The 24,372-nt window shown below is 34.6% G+C and overlaps 2 protein-coding genes across 3 annotated transcripts; both read right to left on the reverse strand.

The window, feature by feature from the left end:
- Window positions 1-1,450: 1,450 nt before the first annotated feature.
- Window positions 1,451-8,105, reverse strand: LOC131022487 (protein ZINC INDUCED FACILITATOR 1-like). Of its 2 annotated transcripts, XM_057951993.1 has the most exons (17): window positions 7,791-8,105; window positions 7,023-7,063; window positions 6,162-6,222; window positions 5,986-6,088; window positions 5,800-5,902; window positions 5,595-5,648; window positions 5,182-5,244; window positions 4,494-4,543; window positions 4,326-4,401; window positions 3,725-3,925; window positions 3,154-3,241; window positions 2,758-2,843; window positions 2,573-2,680; window positions 2,225-2,269; window positions 2,063-2,151; window positions 1,845-1,888; window positions 1,451-1,755 (listed from the first exon to the last, which is right to left on the reverse strand). In XM_057951993.1, exons 1-17 carry the CDS (start codon window positions 7,939-7,941, stop codon window positions 1,661-1,663), a joined length of 1,458 nt encoding a protein of 485 aa, XP_057807976.1. In that variant the 5' UTR covers window positions 7,942-8,105; the 3' UTR covers window positions 1,451-1,660. The 2 variants fall into 2 exon arrangements, with proteins under 2 accessions (XP_057807976.1, XP_057807977.1); XM_057951994.1 differs by lacking the exon at window positions 7,023-7,063 and having other exon boundaries at window positions 7,791-7,932.
- Window positions 8,106-22,797: 14,692 nt separating this feature from the next.
- On the reverse strand, window positions 22,798-23,598 carry LOC131022914 (uncharacterized mitochondrial protein AtMg00810-like). Its single transcript, XM_057952456.1, has one exon. It carries the CDS (start codon window positions 23,596-23,598, stop codon window positions 22,798-22,800), a length of 801 nt encoding a protein of 266 aa, XP_057808439.1.
- Between the last annotated feature and the right edge of the window lie 774 nt (window positions 23,599-24,372).

The raw sequence follows: 24,372 nt of genomic DNA on the forward strand, positions 1-24,372 counted from the left end.
CCACAACCAAAGCTTTCCTCACCGATCCCCTCGGAGCAACCTGCTGCTGCTCAATCAACTCTGGTTGCACCGGCTGCCAAGCTAATTACTGTTGGGCTACATTCCCGTGGGCAGCCTGCTCATTCGAGTCAATCGCCTGCCGTTGGCGACCCTTCACAACAGGTATAATTTGTTGCTTAACTCCGCACGTGTCCGTAGCCGAAGTCCCAGCGGACTTTCCTTCGACCAAAGCCGACTTACCTCCCTCAAATTGCCCATTCTGTTGTCTAGGTTAAAGAGGTAGGGGTCATGGCACTAATATGGCCATAAGTACTATTCGTGCAACACCCTAAATGGAGAATCTAAACCCTAAATGGATAATCTAAACCCTACGGAGAAGTATTCAAAATGGTCATATAATTGTACTTATATATATAAGACATATAATTATACTTATCTATATAAGACAAGACAGTGTATTAGCACAAGTATATGGTACTAATGGTACTAATGGTGCCATGTGTACCAATTTACTTAGATTTTTTTTTTTTTGGTTAGCACATATGGTAGTAATAGTACCATAAGTGCCTAACCCGCGCGCAGACCCGAATCCAATCCGCCCTAATTAAGGGCAAAATAGTCCTAAAACGTAAAAAATGGCCAGATTTTGTGTTTTTTCAATTAGTGGTCAAATATTATGTTTGCATCTTCAATATGGCCATCCGACACTATATTCTCCTTTAAATTCTACTTAAGTTTTTTTCTTATTGAATAATTTTGATACAAATTTATTTATGAAATATTTCTTCTTAGTTTGGCACCCAAAAATCAGTTTCCATTAGCATCCATTCCTACTAAATTTTGCTCTCGTTTTTTTTTTTTTTTTTTTTTTTTTTTTTCAATTGGAAAGCAAATACAATACAACTATGTTTTAGGTTGGATAAAAGTTGAAAATTAGGTACTAAACTTTGCAAGAGTGCTTATTAATTACCATATTAAATTAATTAGTGATTTCAATAGATACATTGGGGATGGTAGTCGTAGTGGATCTTGGATCCGGTCCAGATCGGCGGATTCAGATCTTTTTTATAGGATCTGAACTTTGTAAAAAATGGACCCGATGGATTTAGACTGAATATGAATTTTGCCTAAGATATTCGGATTTGGATCTGGAGCAAATGTTTTGAGACCCCGCGGATCCAGTTACATATAAAAAAATAAATGTTATTTTATTTTTATCTAACTCTACCATAAAAATCTATAACTAATTTATACATCTTTTATAAATATATAATCTATTGAAGCTAATATTTTACTTTTATTTTATTTTAAATTTCAGTTATTATTATTATTATTATTATTATTATTATTATTATTATTATTATTAAATAAACTACGACTAACTTATAAATAAATAATGTTAACAAAAATTTGAATTTGACCTCGATTTTGCTTGACCCAACATCACCCGTAAAAGATAACTTTGTCTTTGGATTGATAAAAAAGAGAACATTTTTTCACTATAGATACAGCATCCATGATATTTCTATCACAAAAAGAATACAACAACTTATAATCTTCACGTAAATGCTTTGCTCAAGTATTTTTTCTGGCTTTACAAAGAATGGGTTCTAACACTCTTATCATCCTTTTACAGTTAAATTTGGAATCATTAGATTTCTCAACTATTTCTTCGTTCAACCAAAAATGGTTTGAATGTCATCAGAACTGCAATTGCCTCAATAATGTTGAGTATGAAGAAAACCATTTGATCTCCTGCATCAACACAACACAACCATATACAGCATGAGAAGAGTATATGCTGCATTGCTAAATCAAAGTGTAATAAACTCATTGACACATACCTGGAAGGAAATCGGCATCAAGGCGTTTTTCTGCCCAAGAAAACCTGCATAAATTGAGAAGTTTTTGAAGTAACATATCTGCATAATTTGTCTGAGAGTTTCAAAGAACTCATGTCACAATCCGTAGTTCATGATTAAAGGTATCTTTGTGCATCCAGTGGTAATTTGTTACTGCAAACCCGAACGGTAAATGAATAAGAGTCGGAAGAGAAACTCACAGTGCTCCTCCTCCTAAGGGACCAACAGCTTTGAAAAGTGACACAAAGGTCATGGCCATACCATTTGCTGCACCTCTTTGGTCTTGGTCCTGAACACTCATTTATCAGATGCACAATCATCAAAGCTCTATAATTATTATGGATGAATGATTAGAGAATTACCACAGCTCTATTTTGCAAAATGAAGAGCCCCGTCACAATGGAGATCTGCTCAAACAGAAACACTAATATTAATTAAACTTCAACAAAGAAGAAGCTGCTATCAATCGGAACCACCTACTACTTGCTTGCACTATATAATTTTTTGGTCTGGCAAGTAAAGAAGAAATGAACTTGTGTTGTGAGCAGGGTCCGAAGTTTACACGTGAAGGGCATATATGTCACAAAACTAGAGAAGGATTTGGAGACAAGTCTCATATTCTATGCCTTGAAAAGTTAATCTTTCACTCCCTAATTGTGGTGTGTAGCCAGTGCTGCTCAAATGAATTAAGAAACCATGTAATCACTTACCGATAGGACATTCTTCAACAGAGATGCAATATTCAACATTATGGATAGTGTGATCCCGGATAGCATGGCTATGTAGTGATAACTTGTTAATAGAGGAATTGAAATGATCTGCATTCAAAAATAAACGTCCAATAAATAGATTGTCTAGATATCATGTTCATATAAGTCAAGTTTGAAGGCCATACTCCTAGTACTCGAGAAACCATGATGGGACCCAAGATTTTCTCCACAATTGGATACAGGGAAGATTGGAAGACCAGAAGGCCCAAACCTGAAATTTGTATAAGTGAGCAGTGTATTAGAGACAGCAATATATTACTAATAGAAATGAGCGAGTGAGGAAAACTACGAAGGCCCTAAACTTATTCAGACATGCGATATCGGTGCAGATAAGCTAAGTAAGTGTATGTAACAGTACATATTGTCCATAGGCTTATGAAAAAACAACATAGTGAAATATGTCATAAATGAGAGATTATACTTTGACCTAGTTTTATGACTAGTAATTATTATCTATCTATAGAAACACAAAGGATGACATATAGTATGATATATTACTAGCAGGAACTGTTCAACCATACCTGAGATTGAAAGAACTGTTCCAACATCCTCTGTTGAGTAACCAAGCCCTCCGAGTCTTGAGGGGCTCTCGGCCCATAATGAGAATATCTGTTTACGTAAAAAAAATTGTGCCATGACTGTAAGCATACTACTAGGTCAGCTGAAAAGCAAGCATGCCAGGTGGAAACTTTACACCAAAAAAAGAAGAAATTCATTTTCTGAAATCTGGCAGCTTAGGCAATCTGATAAATTTTTCTCTTAAAACCACGAATATCCTCTGTCATTATTGGTTGAGAAGAAAAATATGAAGCTCAACTGTGATTGTACAGTTTACTTGGGTGATTCATATGGGATTTTGCGCTTGGTACTTGGCATAACATAATATATGTGCTGCAAAGGAATTCAAAAAGATCATGATAGTTAATCCCACAGAATGGACATTTCTTGAACTTAGAATCAATTTTTATGGCCACGCACCAGATAATCTATCCCACAAAGATCCTGAAACAATGGTTAGCCCTCGGCTAAATTAACTAAAATTAAATCTCTTGCTTATGAACTTGGGAAATTAAATCAACTAATATTACTTACCTCTGAGTAAGCCATATCATGGAGTGAGAAAGTGCAATATACGATAATGGATGACATAAGTGGCCAGTTCTTAAAGAGGCTTTTTTTAGAAGCCGTATTTTCCTCCATCTCTTTAATGTCAGACTGCTGAATTGCAGCCTCCAAAGTATCGTAAGAACCTTCAGAAGATGTATTCTCTGAATTGTGTGTGTGTAGAGATTCCTGCATCTCTTAAAACTTAATTAGATAAAATCGACATTGAAAAATCAGAACATTCTTGATGAAATAATTATAACAGATATAAACAAGAGATATGCAACATATCAATTACTGTTTGGAAGCACATGCACATAGTCCAGCCTAATTCGTTTATTCTTTCCCTTCACATGACTCTCTCCTCCCCATTTGTTTAAAAATTTCTAGATTTTTGGAGTCCGCCCACTCTAAAACTTGAGTGCATTGCCTAGACATTTGGCAGTCACAAACGAGCACCGCCAGAAACAGCTAATGCTTACAATTAATGGATATATCTCCTTGTCACCAACTTAATCTTGTTATAACATAAAAAAAGTACAGAGTAAGCTCTCAGGAAGTGAATAGCACGTGAGATAGAGAAACGTACCGGGATCCAGAAACAAGCGATTGTTACAAATGCCGCAAATATTGAGGTTATCAGACAGGGCAGGAAATATGGGAATCTACCAAAATGTTCTTGAGTTAGAGTTCATAAAACCAGAATAAAAGGTGATATGGTTAAGAAAGAGAGAAGAAAGAGTAAAACTATATGCACCTCGCCCAAAAAGAATCTGATGTGAATATTCCAGGGAACTTGTCCGCAGGCTTAGTTTAAATATTGAACCAAAGGAGAAAAAAGAACTGTTAAATTAGTGATGACAGGCACAGACGTACACACAAACACAAACACACACACACACACACACACGTATACTAGCACACATATAGTCATCCAGAAAATATTGAAAGAATTATAGATATGTCACAAATAACTGTCAAAAGAAAAATACAAAACAAACTACGGGCAAAAGTTCCTTAGGTAGTTATGATTATATTCCCTGATCCTTACTTCACAAATCAAGCATAATGGGGCATAAAGAACTACTATTTCTGATTTACATAGTCATTGCTCTATGTAGGATTAAAAACTTCTCCAGGGGTTAAAAAGGATACAATCGCAGATATAATAAACAATATGTTACGATCTTACTATTTCATATTCCTTCAAATTTTCAGTTGCTCGTGGCTGATATAGTTTTTGGAGACAAAATAACAAAGTCATGCCTGCAAATATAGTTGAATAAGTAGAACCTCCCCCTTGGTCTTATATACGGTTTACAAATTCAAGATGGTTACAGAATAGAAAAATCATATCCAGCCTTCAGCAGTTGCACTATATGAAAACATACTGAGGATAAAATTCACTCACTCACACACACACACAAATACATATATATTAGTACCTGAGCAAGAAAGCCTCCCAAAGCTGGTCCAATAACTAATCCGGTACCCCATGCTGTGCTAACCTATGGAAAATTGAATTTGAATTCTGAGGAACTGCTTGTGAAAATGAGTAACTTTTCATCACTGCACACCCTCTTCAAGGATATTTTGAAGAGCTACTAAGGTGTTTTAGGGATTATAAGTTCCCATGTGTCTGACAATCTTTATAAAAGATGTGATTTTATAAACATGTGATTTTATATTGATCCATGCTTCAAATTTCTGTGAGGTTAATTTCAAATGCATTCTCTACACGTATTCTTCCATGATCTATTATCCTGTGTGTTGCTCCAGATGATAGCGTATTTGTTGGTATCACAATTCACACACCGTACACACAATAAAGTACTAAAAACATACAATAACGGCTTACCGCTGACAATCCGTAAGACTGGTATTCATCACGAACTGTTTCACATGCATATGCCTGGTCATAGAGTGAAGCCATAAAATGAGGAATCCAATGGGGAAAAATGAGAAGGAAAAAAAACCCCAACAACAACTAGAAGATAAAGAAATCGCCACTAGTATATATTAAATGCACAACATTCTGCAATTTAGTTTCTTCGGATAAATACCTTTATTGGCCCAAGTAAGCCATTCATACTACCAAGAAGAAACCTCGTGATGATGGCCATCCAATAGTTTATACTAAGGCCAAACAGAGCGTTGAAAACAACCCTGAAAATGTATGAACATCTGCTTATTTGGATGCCCATGGTGATCGTCAATAGAAGCTTAAAGCAAATAAATCGATTACTGACACTGCGGCGCAGCCTATAATTATGACAGGTTTTCGACCATATCTATCAGCAATCACTCCCCACAAGGTAGAACTCACAGCTCTTCCAATCATGTATGAGGATCCTTCATCAAGTGCAGAATTAGTCATGACTCACGGAAGGTAATTGAGAATATTAAAAGGAAAAGGTTTCCCTACCTACAAAACCGGCATAATAACCAATATCCTCTTCTCTATCTGCAATGTTAAAATCCCTTATCTGCAACAGAGACAAAGGGAAAACGATACACAAATAAGTTCGCTACTTTGCCATCAGCCTGACCACAGGTTTCCATTTTAGTCAAATGTTATTTGGATAATCTCCACAATTTAACATGATAGAGAAGAAGGATAAAATACAGATGACATGTTTCATATAAAGGTACTGAAAGTAACTATATGTTGAAAGTGAATGAGTTCCAACTGCTAGTAAACAATATAGAAGCATACAACATTCCTCAAAACGGAGAAAGAATATATCTCGTAAACAAAGTAAAAAGCCCTTGAGTTTCCTAGGAAACCTATGTAATGTTATATTGGTAACTCGTTCCCAAATCAACAGTGGTTGAAGGTGCTATGTAAACTTCTGTGTGGTGAAATTTTATATCCAGCACTTGTGAGTATATAAAGGCAGGACTCAGGAATTGTTCTAACTTCTTTCTGATCAGGCACTCTAGTAACAAAATAATTTTGATAAAACCAAGTTCACCTTTAACTGAAGAGATCGTGATTCTAAGTCAAAATTTTGTTACTCTCCTTCATATGAGCAGTGAGTGCAAAAGACAAAACTTTGAGACCTCATTGTTGATAATCATTAATCAGAACTTTGGGTAAAGTGAGATGTAAGCTCTTGTACAGAACACAAGCAAAAGAGCAATAAGACGGCATAAGTACTTGGACATGAAAATTATGAGAGTTCCATCAAATAAGATGGCATAAGTACTTCGACAACAACATACAACATATATTATCCCAAAATAAACTGATGATGAAAAAGAGTTAAAAACTCAAAATGATTACCATGAAATAGAGGAATGGGAAGAGAGATGATATTGTCAGAGCTGTAGACAAGCAATGGAACAAAAAAAAAACTTCAGTACCAAGGAAGTACAAGAACTATGGAAGCAGAAAATGCTATGGCAATCAACTGATGCTAACTTCATTCTTTGCCGGAATGAATTATAAGAGAAATGTAAGCGTACTAAGCAATTGGTGACCAATCAAAATCACTTTAATACATTTAGACCTCATGCTCATTGAAGCATGATCCATTAGTGCTACTGAAACATAACTCTTAACTCTGACACGAAAACAACACTTTAAAAGGAAAGTTGCCATTCGTCCACGATTAAACAACAAATATTCGAGTTTCTGCACGCACTCTCCTTGAATTTAAACTACTACAGGTGCCTATAATTACCAAAAATAAACCTGATTTTCTTGATTTCCATATCTCACATAAATCATTCGATTTGAAGACCAAATCAACACAAAATGAGACTAATTATAAAGAGTTCACCATCTTCTGTTATTTTTCTAAATTATAATTCCCATTCCTTAATTTCACGCACGACTTGTAATCATGCATGAAAAAGTAAACCGCAGTACTTTTATTTTGGCTGGTCTAAGAAGGTGTGTGCTGGCATTAGGGCAGGACTATGTATCGAAGAAGCAGATAACTGAAATTTCACATTGCTAAAATGAAATAAATAACAAAAGAAGAAAACAATCGTGAACACTAATTTCTGCGATCATTAACCATACGGTAGAGAGAGAGAGAGAGATTACCAGTGGCGAGTACAATCATCCAGACAGTGAGAATTTGCTTGAGGGGCAGGCCTCTGTGAAATTGTTTGCTGCGATCAACCTCACATCCTGGGCAACCCTCCACGTACTTATCTTTTTGCAATAAACTCTCCGCATAATCAATCGAAGCCATTCTCTCTCTCTGAGTCTGTTTGTGTGGCACTGCTGTAATGCTCAAAATCAGAGCCACGCCTCCTATATATACATACGTAGATACATGTACGTGAAGGTGAAGCACATGAATGATATTCCATTGAGTATGATGCTTGGAATACGACGAGCAGCTAAGGTTAATTGCCAGTAAAGTAAACTACACAATAGTCTTTTCTTTAACAAGACATGCTAAAGGAAAGGGCCCCACTTTCAACTTTGGTAATTTTTCGTGCAAAGGACAAATCCTAGTTTAATTCTTAAAAGTAACCTTGCACTTAATTTTTAGAATAATTGTACAACGTGCATATAAAGTAATTTCACTCTGATAATGTAATTGCCTTGGATTGAATTTTTAATATATGCCCATTTCAACATGCTCACTTCTTTTGGACACAGAAATTAAAAAAACTTACTTTTTAATAGGAAAGTGGTAGTAAAGTGGTGTGGTCCATACCAATTAAGTAGTATAATTTTTTTACCTGAAAAGAAAAATGAGTCTATTGAAGTGGGACAATTCAAAAAGGAAAATGAGCTTATTGCAGTGGGACAGAGGGAGTAATAAATATCTATTCATTAGTATACTATTTATGTGCTCTGACGGTCTGACCAATCACTTTCATTGTTGTTTCTGTGCTTTGATCACTTTCCAATTTTTGGAATGTGCATAATAATCAACGTATTACATAATAATAATAATACAATAAATCTATGTAGTCACATTGTGGCCTCCCACGCACTACTATAATAAGAAAATTTTTGATTTATTTAATTTATTTTTTAAAATAAAAATAGGATTTTATTTTATTATATTCTCTACATTGTACTATTTGTTTTTAAAAAAATTGCATTTTTATTTTTTATTTATTTTTTAATAAAAATAAAAAAAGTTATCAAAAAATTGCAAAAAAATAACTACAATATAGAGAATATAATAAAATAACTAAATCTTATTTTTATTTTAAAAAATAAGTTAATAATAATAATTGTTTTCTTTTAAATGATGCAAGCAGTCGCACAGTGGATTATTTCCTCGAATTTGAAATTGTTCTCTAGTAAAGGAAAACCAAAAAAAAAAAAACAAAACAACAGAGAGATCAAAAAAGGCTGTAACTTTTACATGTTGCTACAAGTGCGTGTTTGTTTTTGTTTTATTTGCTAATTTGGCGCAATTAAGCAAGATATATTAAACAATTCAGGTCTCTATTATTTTTCCAAACTAACCGTTGATTTTGTTACATGAATCTCAAATTCGATTTTGATTCTTCCTGCAGCATGTAGCCCTGATGGTTCCTCAAGTCCAACTTGAATTCTTTTTCATGTTTTTTTTTTTCTCATAATATTATGCAACACAATTAGTACACGATTCGGTTTATTTAATCAGCACAACGTGTAGGAAAAAAAATGATGAGATGGATAATCGATCACAATCACTTTTATACAACACATGAAAGGAGGTCTATCCAGTATGCACTGAAAGAAACAATTGCCACAAATTTTCACGCCATTGAAAAAAAAAATATTATATATTTATTCAACAATCACATGCAAAGAAAAGTTTAATAACTTATGAAAAAAAATGGTAATAGCACCAAAATACACAATTTTTCACATAATTTTGTTTCTGTACATGAACTTGAAATATTATCTCTAAATACACACAAAAAAAAAAAATCTAATTTTGCATACAATGTATATTTTTGGGTGAATGATTAGTCAAAGCATTTTTGTATTCTTACAGTGGAATCCACCTAATGTCCAATTACATCATTTAAAAAAACTTCCGCTTAAACTATATAGATAATTCTAATTTCTATCTCAATATTCATTCGTTGGAAATGTTCATTGTATGCAAAATAAACAGCAGGTCTTGGGTGCGACGGTCGCACACCAATGCAACGGGTCCGCCCCGACCCGCGTCCGACCCGACCCGACCCACGCCCTAGACCCAAAATCCAAAATTCTAAATTATTATATTTGTTTATAATAATTACTACTTTTAATAAGCATGATATATACATTTGTTCGCAAAAATGTATACTTATATAAATATAAGTATTTACCTTCATTTAATATAAAGTATTATATTTTCTAAACCCTGCAAACTAAACCCTAAACCTGAACACTAAACCCTAATAGGAGTATTTACTTTTAATAAGCATAAGATATACATTTGGTTGCACAAATGTATACTTATGTTAATATAAATATTTATCTTCATTCAATATAAAGCATTATACATATCAATAATTACTTTTTCTTACGATAATAATTATTTGATCAAATAATAATGTACTCCCTCCGTCCACGAAATGAGTACCCATTTGTGGACGGCACGGGTTTTAAGAAATGTATGGAGTGTAGTGTGAATAGTTTAAGGGTCCCACTTTTTTAGTGTATTGATTAAAGAGATGTGTGGGGTACACTTGCCAAAAAGGGAAATGGGTACTCATTTCGTGGACGGACGAAAAAGGAAATATGGGTACTCATTTCGTGGACGGAGGGAGTAATTATTTATGCTTATTAAAAGTAATCATTGTTATAATAAAAAAGTAATATTTGATATGGAGAATTGTAATATTTCAAAAATATTATATTAATTGTAATTATTGTTGTAATAAAAATTAATTCTTGTTATAATAAAAAATTATTACTATTATTATTATAAAGAAACATAAATGTTTTTAAACATTAAATTTTTCACAATATTGATATTAACTACTTATATTAACATAAATATACATTTATACAAACAAATGTATATATTATACTTATTAAAATTAACAATTATTATAAACAAATGTAATAATTGAGAGTGCAGGTCAAATTCACGCGGATCAGGGTCCGGATCAGAAGGCGGGTTTGGGGCGCGGGTCAACCCGTCGCACACCAGTGCGACCGCCGCACCCAATAAATTGCGCAAAATAAAAAGAAAACGATAATTTATGTTTAGAAGAATGATTTTAATTAAATTTATGTAGAATTATAAATATACGAAAATTCGTATATTTTAAAGTTGGGAAAATTGCACATAAATACACAAACTTTGTCAAAAATTCATATTTGACGCGAAGTTAGGATTTTACATTTTAATACACCAACTTTCGTTGTTGTCCAAATTTGACACGACTTAATTCTTAAAAATTCAAAAAACAACCCCTTTTTATAAATAATTATACAAAGACTCACTTATGTTATAATTTAGGACATTTAAACCAAAAAAAGATACTTCCTTATGATGTTTTCTTTTAAACCATTTTATTACATGTCCCAAATAATAAGACATATAATAACATTTTAAAAGAAAACATCATAAGGAAATATCTTGTTTTGGTTTAAATGTCCCAAATAATAACATAAGTGGATCTTTGTATAATTATTTATAAAAAGGGGTTGTTTTTTGAATTTTTAAGAATTAAGTCGTGTCAAATTTGGACAACAATAAAAGTTGATGTATTAAAATGTAAAATCCTAACTTCGCGTCAAATATGGATTTTTGGCAAAGTTTGTGTATTTTCACGCAGTTATCCCTTTAAAGTTTGTGCAAAATAGTCACGCAAAATGAGATTCGGCATAATTGAGTTCTTAAAGTGACTGTTCAGATAAAAATTCGAATAGGATCGGATCGGATCAAATCACTTGAAAACTGGAGTATGCCCTTTGTCCATATATAATAATTCGAAACAGATCCATTTTGAAAACTATCTTAATTACCACCCAAATATCATTTTTTATGTATTAATTACCTTTATTAAATAATAACTTTTGAATAATTCATTGCTAACTATTTCAACAGGTCGACCAAAAATGGTTAAACTTTCAAAATGAAGGAAACCAATTGATCTATTGCAAATATATTCAAGTCAAAGCGACGTCAAATTACACGAATCTCAAATTCAATTTGGATTCTTCCTTCCTCACCATGTTGGTTTATCAAGTCTTTTTCACTTCATACAATGACAAACAATTAGGTCGGCTCGAATTTCAAAGCCGAGGTAAAAGTTATCCAACAATCATCACTAAAATTTATGAACTTCATATGTTTGGAGATTTGAGGGTTCGAAACCTCTATAAGTTCAATACAATTCTCGTTGAACGTTAAACGAACGAACGCTGATTGTTAAATTAGATAAGATCAGCGACTGAGATTGCTTCTCCTTTCTTTACAAACATTTACATTTACTTCTCCATTGAACCTTCTGATCATATATATATATATAGGGGCGCGCTCCAATGAGACCCCCTAATTTTCATGAAACACTGAGGACAATGAATAAGACATATAATACTAATGAACAATGCAGTATATATTGATGAATAACAAAATTTAAAATATTCTACTCCCTTCAGGATTCGAACCCTGCGAAAAAAATTCTCCCTCCAGAAACCATATCAGCCATAGGATTGATAAAATAAACGCACCAGATCGTGCCCTAGATCTCACTAAAATTATAGACTCTCATTGGAGCGGCCCCCTATATATATATATATATATATATATATATATATATATATATATGATTAATTAGGAAATGGAATTAATAACAAGGTAAAAGAATGAAGACATAAATGTGTGTTCTATTTGATCGTAAATTTATTATGAAAAAATAAAAGAAATATCCCTTTAAATTCATACTCCCTCCGTCCTGTAAAAATAGTTCTAAGAGGGAGTGACATGAATTTTAATAAAGTGGTTAAGTTTGTTATGAGTTGAGTAAGGGTCCTACCATAAAGGTAGTACTAATAATGATAATTAATTGTATTATGAGTGAAAATAGGGTCCCACCATTTAATAGAATACACTACAAAAAATAAATTGAAATTAACTAGGGAAAGTTCCGTAGCTAAACCGTAGCAAAAAACGATTAGCTACGGAAATTTCAAAATTCAAAACGGAATAACAAGGGTCGCGATATGCTTGGTCGTACTGTTCACCTACGACGGAAAATATAGTTGTTAAATTTAGTGACGGTTTAATGACGAAAAATACCGTCGTTAATTGACTTTTTTATTTTTGTGATTTTTTTTATATTCCGTCGTAGAACCATAGCCATAAACATATTTTATTTTTATTTTTTTTATTAATTCATCATAAATCTGTAGCCATAAAGATATTTTATTTTTATTTTTTTGATAGTCCGTAGTAAAACCGTAGCTATATATATGTATTTTTTTTATTTTTTTTTAACTTCCGTAGTAAAACCGTAGCTATATATAGGTATTTTTTTTACCATTCCGTAGTAAAATCGTAGCGATATGTATTTTTTATTTTTTTAATATTCCGTAGTAAAACCGTTGTTATATATAGGTATTTTTTAATTTTTATTTACCATTCCGTAGTAAAACCGTAGCGATATGTATATTATTTTTTTTATTCCGTAGTAAAACCGTAGCTAAATAAATAAGTATTTTTTGTTTTTCCGTAGTAAAACCGTAACGATATATGTATATATATATATATATATATATATATATTAATATTCCGCAGTAAAGCCTGTTTCTAATCTACCTAAAACACAACATTACAATAAATATAAAATCAATACAATATTTAAATTGAATAATGAAACCAAACTAATAAAATATCATAAAGGCCAAAAACAAACTAATAACAATATGTAATAAGTACAAAACATGTATCTAGGGTGGAGCCGAGGGATGAGGGAACGACCCTGAGGATGATTGGAAGAATTTCATAAGCTGAGCAATTTGTTGTTGCATCTCCAACTGCCTAGTCTCCATTTCTGCTTCTTTTCGTCGTCGCTCCTCCACCTCAACCTTGTAGAGTAGACTGTAGAGTAGCCTCCCTCTGCTATGTTTGCTCTAACTCTGTCTGGAGCTGTGCAATCTGAGCGGAGAATGTTGCTGAAGGAAATTAAGATGAGCACGTCGAATGAGTGCTCGTCGAACCAGTGGAACGCATCTGAGACATATTGCCCAATCCGAGTCTACGCCCCTTCGGATCTGGCGTCACCACCTCCCTATAAATCTGACTGACCTCATCTGGAGTGACATCTCGTCCAAGAGTAGAGCGTAACTCCTCGACTCGCCGATGTATCTCAAGCTATATTTCGATGCATTACAAACAACTTAAAATGTGATAAAATAGAATTAAATGCTTTCAATAAAATTTTTATATTACTTACACCCCGAGTCTGTGCCTGTCCGTCGAACTGTCCTTTATTAAGGGGAGTGTATTCGTTGTGGATTTCCACAGACTTTAAAAAGTCCATGGAATTTAAATTCCATGGAATTCACATAGATTCCAGACGACTTTCAAAGAATTCGTGGTTGGATTTCACCCCGATTTTCACTGATTTTCGAAGACTTTACGGGATAATTTTGGAATTGAATTCCATGAAACCAGCGCCCGCTAGAAAAGACCCAACGACCGCTGAGTTCCAGCGAGCGCTGGAAACCCAACTCGTAAATCTGAAAAAGATCAAAACTTCACGCATAAAGTGTGTTATTCTGCACTTGTTCTTGTCTGTAAGCGTAATTTTCAATTACTTCATAATCAAGGCTCTCAACAGAGCTACCATCGTCCTTCATGTGAATCACGAATGCAACTTTAGGTTTCGTTCTGATCAACAACAAACGCACCATGTATTTTAACAAAATTAATAATGCGAAAACATTGTTGATTAATATTCAGCAACTAGTAAACAACTGTGATTGTATAAAATCAATATAGTCAAGCATCCAGTAACAGTAGGGTTGATGAGTAGCAGCACCAAATGTTTGTCAATTAGATGATTAATTCAACCTCGTAATTTCATACTGAAACATAGCCATATCCAAATGACATCACTTCGCCATCAACAAGTCTGACACCATCTAACACAATCAATACAACAGTTGGACCAGAAGAAGAAAAAATTCCATAAAAGTACTCAATTTTTATTCATTAATCAATTCATTGTTGCGTGAAATACAAACTAAAATTGTCCTTCCAAAACCATTTTATTGGGTTGGCCCGAGATGCTGCTCAATAGAGCGATGCTACAGCTCCTACGAATTAGCAGAAACGAATTATTGTGGAACAAAATGAGTGCAGATTTTTCTTTACAACGAAAAATTGAAACAAATAATTTTCTGCCGCTGGGAACCCAGTGCCCGCTCACACCCAGCGCTCGCTTAAAACTTCATGGATTTCAATTCTCGTGGTTCTTGGCCGGATTTCATCGTGTGTATTTTTTGGATGAAATCCATGAACGTCATTCCGAATTTTAAGTCAATGGAATAACGAATACACCTAGATTTGTATGGATTTAAAAAAGTCTGGAACGAATACACCCAGATTTATATGGACTTTTAAAAGTCTTGAACGAATACACCCAGACTTTTAAAATCCATAGAAATCCATCAAATTCCAGAATGAATACACCCCCCTAAAGTTCATCCTCGTGAAAGTATCATATTTTGCATCTGTGATAGGAATGTTCTTCTCTCGAGCTTATAATAAAGAAAAAGGGTTCAAAATTAAATTATTGATTGAATTTTTTACAAAGATAAAACACGTTTGCAATTAATAACTTACCACATGCTCAGCATGACTAATAGCACTACGAGAACCTCCATAGTGGATATATATCCTTGTACGTGGACCAACAGGCTCGTCGATTCTTGCTCGCCTGCTGCGACTTAGCTTGGAATTCAGGTGTCGCCCAATATTCCTTCCACTTTGTAACAATGTCTTTATGACGAAATTTAGGTCTGCTCCCTTCATCGATAATAATCTTACATCCATAGACAAAATCTTTATAAGTATGCCTAGCTTGTGAGATCCGTGTCTTACGATTGTGATTAATTATCCACGTCTTTATAAGCCAAAACAAACTAGCAAAGTCTTACATCCAGATAATAATCTTACATCTATGGACAAAATTGAATCATGTCCGTTTATATATGGTAAGATTGATCTTAATATAAGGCCAAACTACCATAAAAAAAATATCCGATTTTATATATATAGTGTTAGGTCCCGGAAGGCCTAGAATATGTGTATGGGAGGGGGGAATACACCTATAGGCTATTTTCCAAAACACATAGAACAACCTTTTGAAGTTAACCGATACTGACAGTTAACGAAAACCCAGTTAAACAAAGGTTGAAGACTAATACTGAAATTATTTTAGTAAAGATATCAGTTAGGCTCAAGGTTTTAACTGATATTCTCGTAGAGCTTCAGTCTTGATTTTAAAACAGATGAGTGTTATGAATCTTACTGATTATTCGAAGATTTATCAGTTAGACTAATAACACTGGTAGCGAAAAACTTATCTTTTGAAAAAACTTTTGATTATCACGTTGTCAGATTATAGTTTCACTTTGCAGTTAATTAGTTTCAGTTAAAGAGATGTTTGTGCACAGATAAGAAAGTAAAACTGAAAGCGATAAACGACAAAGGATTTTTACGTGGTTCGGAATAATTTTCTACGTCCACGGTCAGTTGATCACATTGACAAACACTCTGGGCTTGTGCTTACGAGTGCACAACAAACCTAACAACTGAAGATCAGATTTTCAGTACCAACACACTGGGTTGGATTTCTCGCTCACTCTTAGCACGCTAAGACACTACAATGCCTTTTTAGCGGATGGCTAAGATCTCTTGGAGTCAGAACACTGGTCTGAACTCCGCTCTACTCAAACATTCTTTTCACTCAGTTGAAATGAGGTTCGAAATACCAACTAGATCACAGAGAACAAGCTCTCTGTAATCGGAACTTAGGCTTTGGATAATACAAGATATTTGCCTAAGGATCTAATAGAATGTATGAAATCAGTAGTCTGATTTTGGCTTTGTGAATTCTCTTCTTCGATTCAAATCTTTGAAGGCTTTGAATGGTTGAGTCGCAATTTTGGCAGCGTTTCATCTTGTGTTTTTGAATCGGTGAAGGTTGAAGTTGTCACGACCGGCCTTAATTAAGGATAATTAATCCGGGAAAACCATGACTGGGGAAGGGAAATTAAGAAGCGGGATTAGAAAGGGGTGCATAAAAGAATACTCAAAGAGCTTGAATACGCGTGAAATATTCCTTAAAAAGGAAAAATGCATAGTTTGCATAAAAAGGGTATTCAAAGAACTTGTATACGCGTTATATTCCTTGAAAGGAAAAAGGTATCGTTAGGGGCTTGGCTAAAATATTATCAGAGTTTGCAACGGAAGGCGTAACTGAAATAATCAGTGTTTACAGCGGAATGCATAACTGAGATACATGTATGAAGACATGTATCCTTTCTGAGCCTACTTTAAGTTCGACAAAAACTCCACTCAGCAATACTTCATCGCCCATCACAGCTCAACCTGCACAAACATAAACAACGAAGGGCTAAGTACAAGAGTACTTAGTGGGCAGTTGCCAAACATATAACATAACATCAACAACAAAACACAACATCGCATAAGAGGCATAAGTTTCTTTCAAATCCTTTGCTCATTAAACATTTCCAAATTCATAAATAGCATGAGCGCATTCTTCATCATCAACAATCATAAACAAGCATCGTGTCGTGAGGAAGATCCTCAACGAACACAGGCATCGCGCCGTGAGGGAGGCCTCCCTCAGCGGACACGGCATCGTACTGTTGAGGGAGGCCTCCCCCAACAGACGCTAGCATCGTACCGTTGAGGGAGGCCTCCCTCAACGGACGTTTGACCGGCCAACCCTCTCATTGACTCACGGTCGCGTTGCATATATAAATATATATCCTGACAAGATAGCTATCCGCTCAGGAATCGATTTCGTTAAAATCATCACATAAGCATTAGATAATAAGCATAAAGCATTAAAGCGTAACTCACATAGGCGTTAAATAATAAGCGTAAAGCATTAAAGCGTAACAAAGCGTGAACCACATAGGCGCGTAACAAAGCGTAACTCACTTAAGCGTAAATCACTTAAAAGCGTAACAAAGCATAATAAATAATAAAAATTTAAGTCGTAATTAAGCGTAAATAGCATAGCGTATATTATTAAAGCGTGACAAGCGTAGATAATAAAGAGAAATAAAGTTTTAACTCATTTAAGCATAATAAAGTAAATAGCATAGTGTAAATTATTAAAGCGTAACAAAGCATAAATTACATAGGCGTAAATAGTATAAACAGCATAGCGTAAATCATTTAGCGTGAAGCATAATAAAGCTTAACTCATTTAGGCATAATAAAGCATAAAACTTGCATAGTTCTTTAATAGCATTTTATCTTACGCGTAAGAAATTGCCCACCTGATAGCAAGGTTTTGCTAAGGTATTGTGACTCCTTGAGTAATTCTTACTCTCGCGTTTGACCTTAATCACGAGAATATAAAATAAGACATTGGCTCGAGGAAAATTCTTAATTAATGAGAAAGCGTAATTTAACTATGCATGAATCTGGTATGCATGAACTAATACTCTGAGCGATAATCGGGAATTCTACTATTAATCCTCGTTAATAGATTTAGCTAATTCTCGTCTAGCGCGGTCGAATAAAACTTTAAAATCCTTAATATGAATTATTTTGAATCATTTCATCTCAACAAAACTGTAGAGACTTAACTTCAACTAATAAACTGCTTTGACTCCGAACTCTTATGGAGTCTAATTTTATATCAGTAGAAACCTCTTTGAGTTTAGTTTAATTGAAAAAAAGTATGTTGAAAAACTCCAAGTAGTTTAAGAGATATAGCGATTTTCCCATCGCCTACCAGATTCGGCAGTTTCTGCCAACTGAATGTCCAGATTTGTGAAAAATAGCAAACGTTACCGGAATGACCTCAACTTTTAAATGAAGATATCTAACACATATATCTTCATAAAATAAAAATTTGAGAGCTAAATATCAACATATGGTTACTGAAATAATTAACCTAATCATCTGCCTCACGACAGTTTCAGCAGATATGGGCAGTAGACTTCTCGAATTTTAAAAGGGTAGTAAACGAAGTTCAAATGACATGAAACTTTGCACGAATATTCAACACACTCCCATCTATACCCCAGAAATTTCCCATAATATAATAGAAACGGGAATGCATTGAAACAAGGGCGTCAACTTACCCCTGTCCAAGTGAGCACTAATGGAAGTTGTTCGCCGGGGGTTTTTCTGGTCGTCGTTCCGCAATGGTGTTTAGCCGCGAAGGTCTACGACTTAGTTTTCCTCGTGCGAGGTAGATCAGGCTACACAAAGGTGATTTCTCGATCCTTTTTCGTCGTAAGGATGGTGAGAAACGAAGGCCGTAAGTTGGCCGGTTGCTAAGTCGGGAATTCGACGTTGGCCGCCGAAGGATATTGCGGCCTTCGGTCAGGAAAATACAGAGAAGGCTTCGGCCTTTCGATTGTTGGATTTGGTAGCCTGAAGATGGAGGAACAAGTACACATTCCCGGTTCACGGCCTAGTGGCTGGTCGGCGAGGAAACGGGCCGGCGAAGGGAGCTCACTTGAGCTTAAGAAATATGCAAAGTTATTTTTCCTCACAATTTTCTTCTCTCAAAATGCACTCACCAAACTCTCTCTTGTTTTGCCTCACATCTCTCGCACTTCTGCACACTTTCATTCTGCAGAACTCACCTCAATTTATAGGCGAAGTTGAGCTGCAAATGTTGACATTAAGCAGCAGCATTTGAAGAATTTTGGCTGCAGCAATTGTTGAAGGCTGCAAATTTCCTTCAAGTCAACAATTGCAACAAATGCAATCATTTCCTCCACAATCTTTGTCAACAATTGTGGCTTTGTACGTGAGGTCATTCCACATGAAGTGGAAAGCTTATCAACAACATACGTGTAGTAGGATTTTGATTTGCCGTGATCTAGTTTCTCAGCTCCTAGTTCTTATTCGTTTCTGTAATAATTCTCCAATTCTCGATGATTAAATACTCGACGTATTTATCTAAATTAAATCCTCAGACTAGGGATTTAATACTTGAAAGTCGGAATTAATTCACGACTTAAACAAGTACAAAAATAATAACAACTAATAATATAAATAATATTTCTATTGCACTTAATAAATAACATGACTTTGCTAAGTCAGTTATAATCTGAAATAATAATTATTGATTGCTCAATAATCCTTATCGTGGTTTCTCACATGAAATAAAATAATAACTCTGCTTCAAGTACTATATAACTCAAAGTCATAAGTCGAAATTAATCAAAGATCAACACTGAAAGATGCAATAATTAATTATTGCATTACTGATTTTAATAATTTAAAAGAGCGGGTTACTACAGAAGTGATCCTCGAGCTCTATTTATAGGAGAGGTCTTGAATAGATCCGTTGGCGGAGATGGTCTTCAAGAATTCATCCGTTGTGAGAGTAATTCGAATTTGGCTGAGACTTCAATCTTCGAGATTCCTTGTTTGGTGAGAAACGACGTCTCAGGTACATGAGGTAAGGTGCCTCTGAAAAGTAATCACTAAAAATGGATGCTCTGCAAAGAAATGACGATCCTCAATATCTCTGCATTTAATGCGGCTGTACTTGAAAGTGTGTGGCTTCCTTTTAACTTTGGAGTTTCAGTCCGAGGAAGAGTGTCAATTGATACTTGACTTTAGTATCAGTCCGCTAAGTCCACGTAGCCAGCATTTGATGAATCAGTCATAACTGATTCTCCAGTTGAGAAACTCGTTCAGTCAAAACATCAGTATTTGACTTGGCCTTTTATTGTAACTTCAGTAGAGTTCTCTGATCTTCAGTCTTCAATCCTCCAGTCTTTAGTCTTCAGAACACTAGCCAAACTAGAAAGTGAACTCCAATAGTTGAGCTCGAAAAGTTATAGTCTATTACAAAGAAAACCTAAGGATTTTGGTATCATCAAAACTAGGACTAGGATATTTCATTAAGTTCCCAACAATTTCCCCATTTTTGATGATGCCAAAACCATACAATCAGTTCTAAGACAGGAAGCGACTGAAAGCAAAAGGCAATATACTAAACAGGGTGAATATTATTCCCCCTTAACAAATTATCGATCCTAACATCTTGCACTTAGAGGAAAAACATAACAGCTAAAGAACGGAACGAAGACAAAACTGAATTATGTAATCAGAGCCTGGACAAAAAGACATTGTCTTCAGGTTGGGATCAAAATGAGTAGTATTTTCATTTCAAAGTAACTGATGAGAAATCAGCTTTGGTACAAAGCAAAGCATAAGAAAAGAAAATACATACAAACAAACAAAAAATCGAATTTGTGTTGTACTCCATCTTGATCTTGATCTTGATCTTAATCTTGATCTTGATCTTGATCTTCATCTCTATCTTCTTCTTGTTGTTCATTTGCTTGTTTCTTCTATATTTGTTCTCCATTGACTCGAGATCTTTCTGGTTCGTCTCCCTTTTGAACTTTTGGTGATCCTTTTGTTTTACCAGCTTCAGTCTCTGAAGGTTTTTCTTTGCCTTCTTTCCCCATTTTTGGCAACATCAAAAAGGAAGGAGGACTAACGTTGGAAGCAGTGATCAGACGATACCCAACTCTATTTCTCAGAAACTCGTGAGAAGTTTCGAGAAGAGTTTGAGCAGAAGTGACGCAGAAGAGGAAGACGCCAGTGGGTGAGGGAGATGATGAGGGAGAAGGGGAAGAGGAGTGTTTGTGGAGATGAAGGTGGGGGATATCGGTGGGTATGCATGGCTCTTGTGAAAAGAACTTAGAAGAGTGGCCATACATATGGACCTTAAAGGGTGGGAAGAGGGTTTAAGATGGAGAAAGAGGGAGAGTACGTGGGATGGGTATGAGAAGGGAATATCGAATCAGTGACAGTCGTGAGGACTAACACTGTCGATTTGCCTGCATTAGGTCTATGTTGAGAAGACCGTGTGCGGCAAGGGAATCCGGCGGACAATGAGAGAGAGCTCGTTGTTGTTGCCATTATGGAAGGTGTGCAAAATACACGAGATAAGCTTGATAACTAGTTGAAGTAACTAATGGAAGTTGTTACTTCAACTTTTATCCTTCCGAAGCTTAGAAGCTTCTTTGCGCTTACAAGTGAGAGAAGAAAGGAGCTTGACTTCGGAGAAGGATCCCAATCTAGTTGAATGGTCCTGTGTAGACCAGGTAGGCGATCATCATTTTCCCACTCCATGACTTCTTTGTTATTGGTCTCTCCATAGTCGGAACAAGAGTTTTCTGTAGAAAGAAAGTATTCTCACAGAGAAGTCTGTGGAAGATGTTATGTTGTGATGAAGCAAAGTATCAAGGCTTAAGGTATTTAAAATACTAAGATTGTGAAGATTTTTTTATTTTGGTGCCTTAAACCAATTTGAAAAGAGAACTTCACGTCCGTCGTCTCTGCAGGAGACTTGTGCCCCAAAAGTAGAGAAAATCAAATTAAGGTTTCTTGTCAAATCAACGAAATTTGCAAGATTTTGTTGCAGATGCAAGGGAAAAGACGGGATAAATTAAGATATTTTTAAAGACAACTTAAAAAATTTGTCCAGCAAGGATATTAGTTAAAGTTTCCAACAATCAGTTAAGAAGTTTAAAAGCTACTACTCATCAGTTAGAAAGTTGATTTTATCAAAACGAAGGTTCATAACTGAAATAACTGATATACTGCATAAATTAAATTACTTACTGGTCTACTGATCATTGTAGTCAGTCAATACCACGTCTTCAGTTGAACTGTTGAGATCAGTTTCCCCTTAAGAAGATACATCTTCCTAGGTTGCCACGTCATCAGTTGAGAGGCTTCAGTTGACTGATCATCAGTTGTTGAGACTTCAGTAGAGATCTTGAATTCAGCATCATTCTTTGGGATTTAGTAGTCCGATCCTTCCACATAGATCATTGAATCTATCTTCTGGAAGTGCTTTGGTCAACAAGTCGGCTCGTTGAATGCTTGTATGGATCTTCACAACTGCTCATCTTTCTTTTTCACATGATCACGGATAAAGTGATGACGTACTTCGACATGTTTACATCTGGTGTGATGTACAGGATTCTGTGAAATTGCAATAGCACTGGAGTTATCGCAGTAGATGGGAACTTCTCTTTCTTCGATCATGTAGTCCTTGAATTGTTGGACTAGCCATAGAATTTGTGAACAGCAACTTCCCGTAGCAACATGTTCAGCTTCAGTTTTAGAGGTGGCGACTGAAGTCTGTTTCTTTGAAAACCATGAGATAAGTTTGTCGCCTAAGAATTGACAAGTGCCGGAAGTTGATTTTCGATCAATTTTGCATCCTGCAAAATCTGAGACTGAGTATCCTGAGAGCTTGAAGTTTTCGTCAGCTGGATACCAAAGACCTATATCAGGTGTGCCTTTGAGATATCTTAGAATGCGCTTTGCAGCGTCCATATGAGGTTCTTTAGGATCTGACTGATATCTCGCACAAACTCCGACTGCAAAAGCTATGTCTGGTCTGCTTGCAGTTAAGTAAAGTAGTGATCCAATGATTTCTTTGTACTTAGTTGATGATACAGATTTTCCTTCAGTTCCTGGATCCACCTTCCAATTGGTGTTCATTGGAATCTTTACTGACGTCATGTGTTGAATGCTAAACTTGTTGATTAGTTCCTTGGCATATTTTGAATGATTGATCAGTATTTCTTCCTTGGTCTGCTTCACTTGTAATCCCAGAAAGAAATTCATTTCTCCCATCATTGACATCTGGAATTTATTCGTCATAATTTCAGCAAACTTCTTGCACATCCGTTCGGATTTGGATCCGAAGATGATGTCGTCAACATAAATAAATATTAACGACTATTTAACTACGGAAATATAATTTGATAAATAAAATAAATAATTCATTAACTTTTAACGACTATTTAACTACGGAATGTTAATTTTAATAAATAAAAGAGAAAAATTTAATAAATTTAACGATGGTTTTATTTTAATTTAAAAAATAAAATAAAAATTTCAGTATATTTTTACGACTATTTAACTACGGAATATTAATGTAATAAATAAAAAATCAAAAATCAATAAAGTTAATAAATAAAATCAAAAATTCAGTAAATATTAACGACTATTTAACTACGAAAATTTAATTTTAATTAATAAAATCAGAAATTCAATGTATATTAACGACTACTTAACTACGGAATATTAATTTAATAAATAAAATAAATAATTCATTAATTTTTAACGACTCTTTACATACGGAATATTAATTAAAAAAATTAATTATATAATTCATTAACTTTTAACAATTAATTAACTTCGGAAGGTTAATTTTAATAAATAAAATAAATAATTCAATTATATTAACGCCTATTTAACTACGGAATATTAATTTAATAAACAAAAAAGAAAAAGTCAATAAATTTAACAACGGTTTAACTACAGAAATTTAATTTAAAAAATAAAATAAAAATTTTAGTATATTTCAGCAGGAAGAGACCAAGAGAAGAAAGTTCATCTTCAGAACCGAAGGCCAAGAAAGCTCTCTCCATAGGCGAAGAGACCAAACAACCCTTT

Source organism: Salvia miltiorrhiza, chromosome 4, assembly GCF_028751815.1.
Source record: "Salvia miltiorrhiza cultivar Shanhuang (shh) chromosome 4, IMPLAD_Smil_shh, whole genome shotgun sequence".
Lineage (NCBI taxonomy): Eukaryota > Viridiplantae > Streptophyta > Magnoliopsida > Lamiales > Lamiaceae > Salvia > Salvia miltiorrhiza.

Bases quoted from the DNA above. Each gene is read 5' to 3' on its own strand.
- LOC131022914 (XM_057952456.1), bottom strand. From the start codon at position 23,598: ATGTGCAAGAAGTTTGCTGAAATTATGACGAATAAATTCCAGATGTCA.
- LOC131022487 (XM_057951993.1), bottom strand. From the start codon at position 7,941: ATGGCTTCGATTGATTATGCGGAGAGTTTATTGCAAAAAGATAAGTAC. The intron at 7,064-7,790 runs GTAATCTCTCTC...GCTTGTCTACAG, and splicing joins GATGATTGTACTCGCCACTG to CTCTGACAATATCATCTCTC. The intron at 4,544-5,181 runs GTACTAATATAT...ATTTAAACTAAG, and splicing joins TGGGAGGCTTTCTTGCTCAG to CCTGCGGACAAGTTCCCTGG.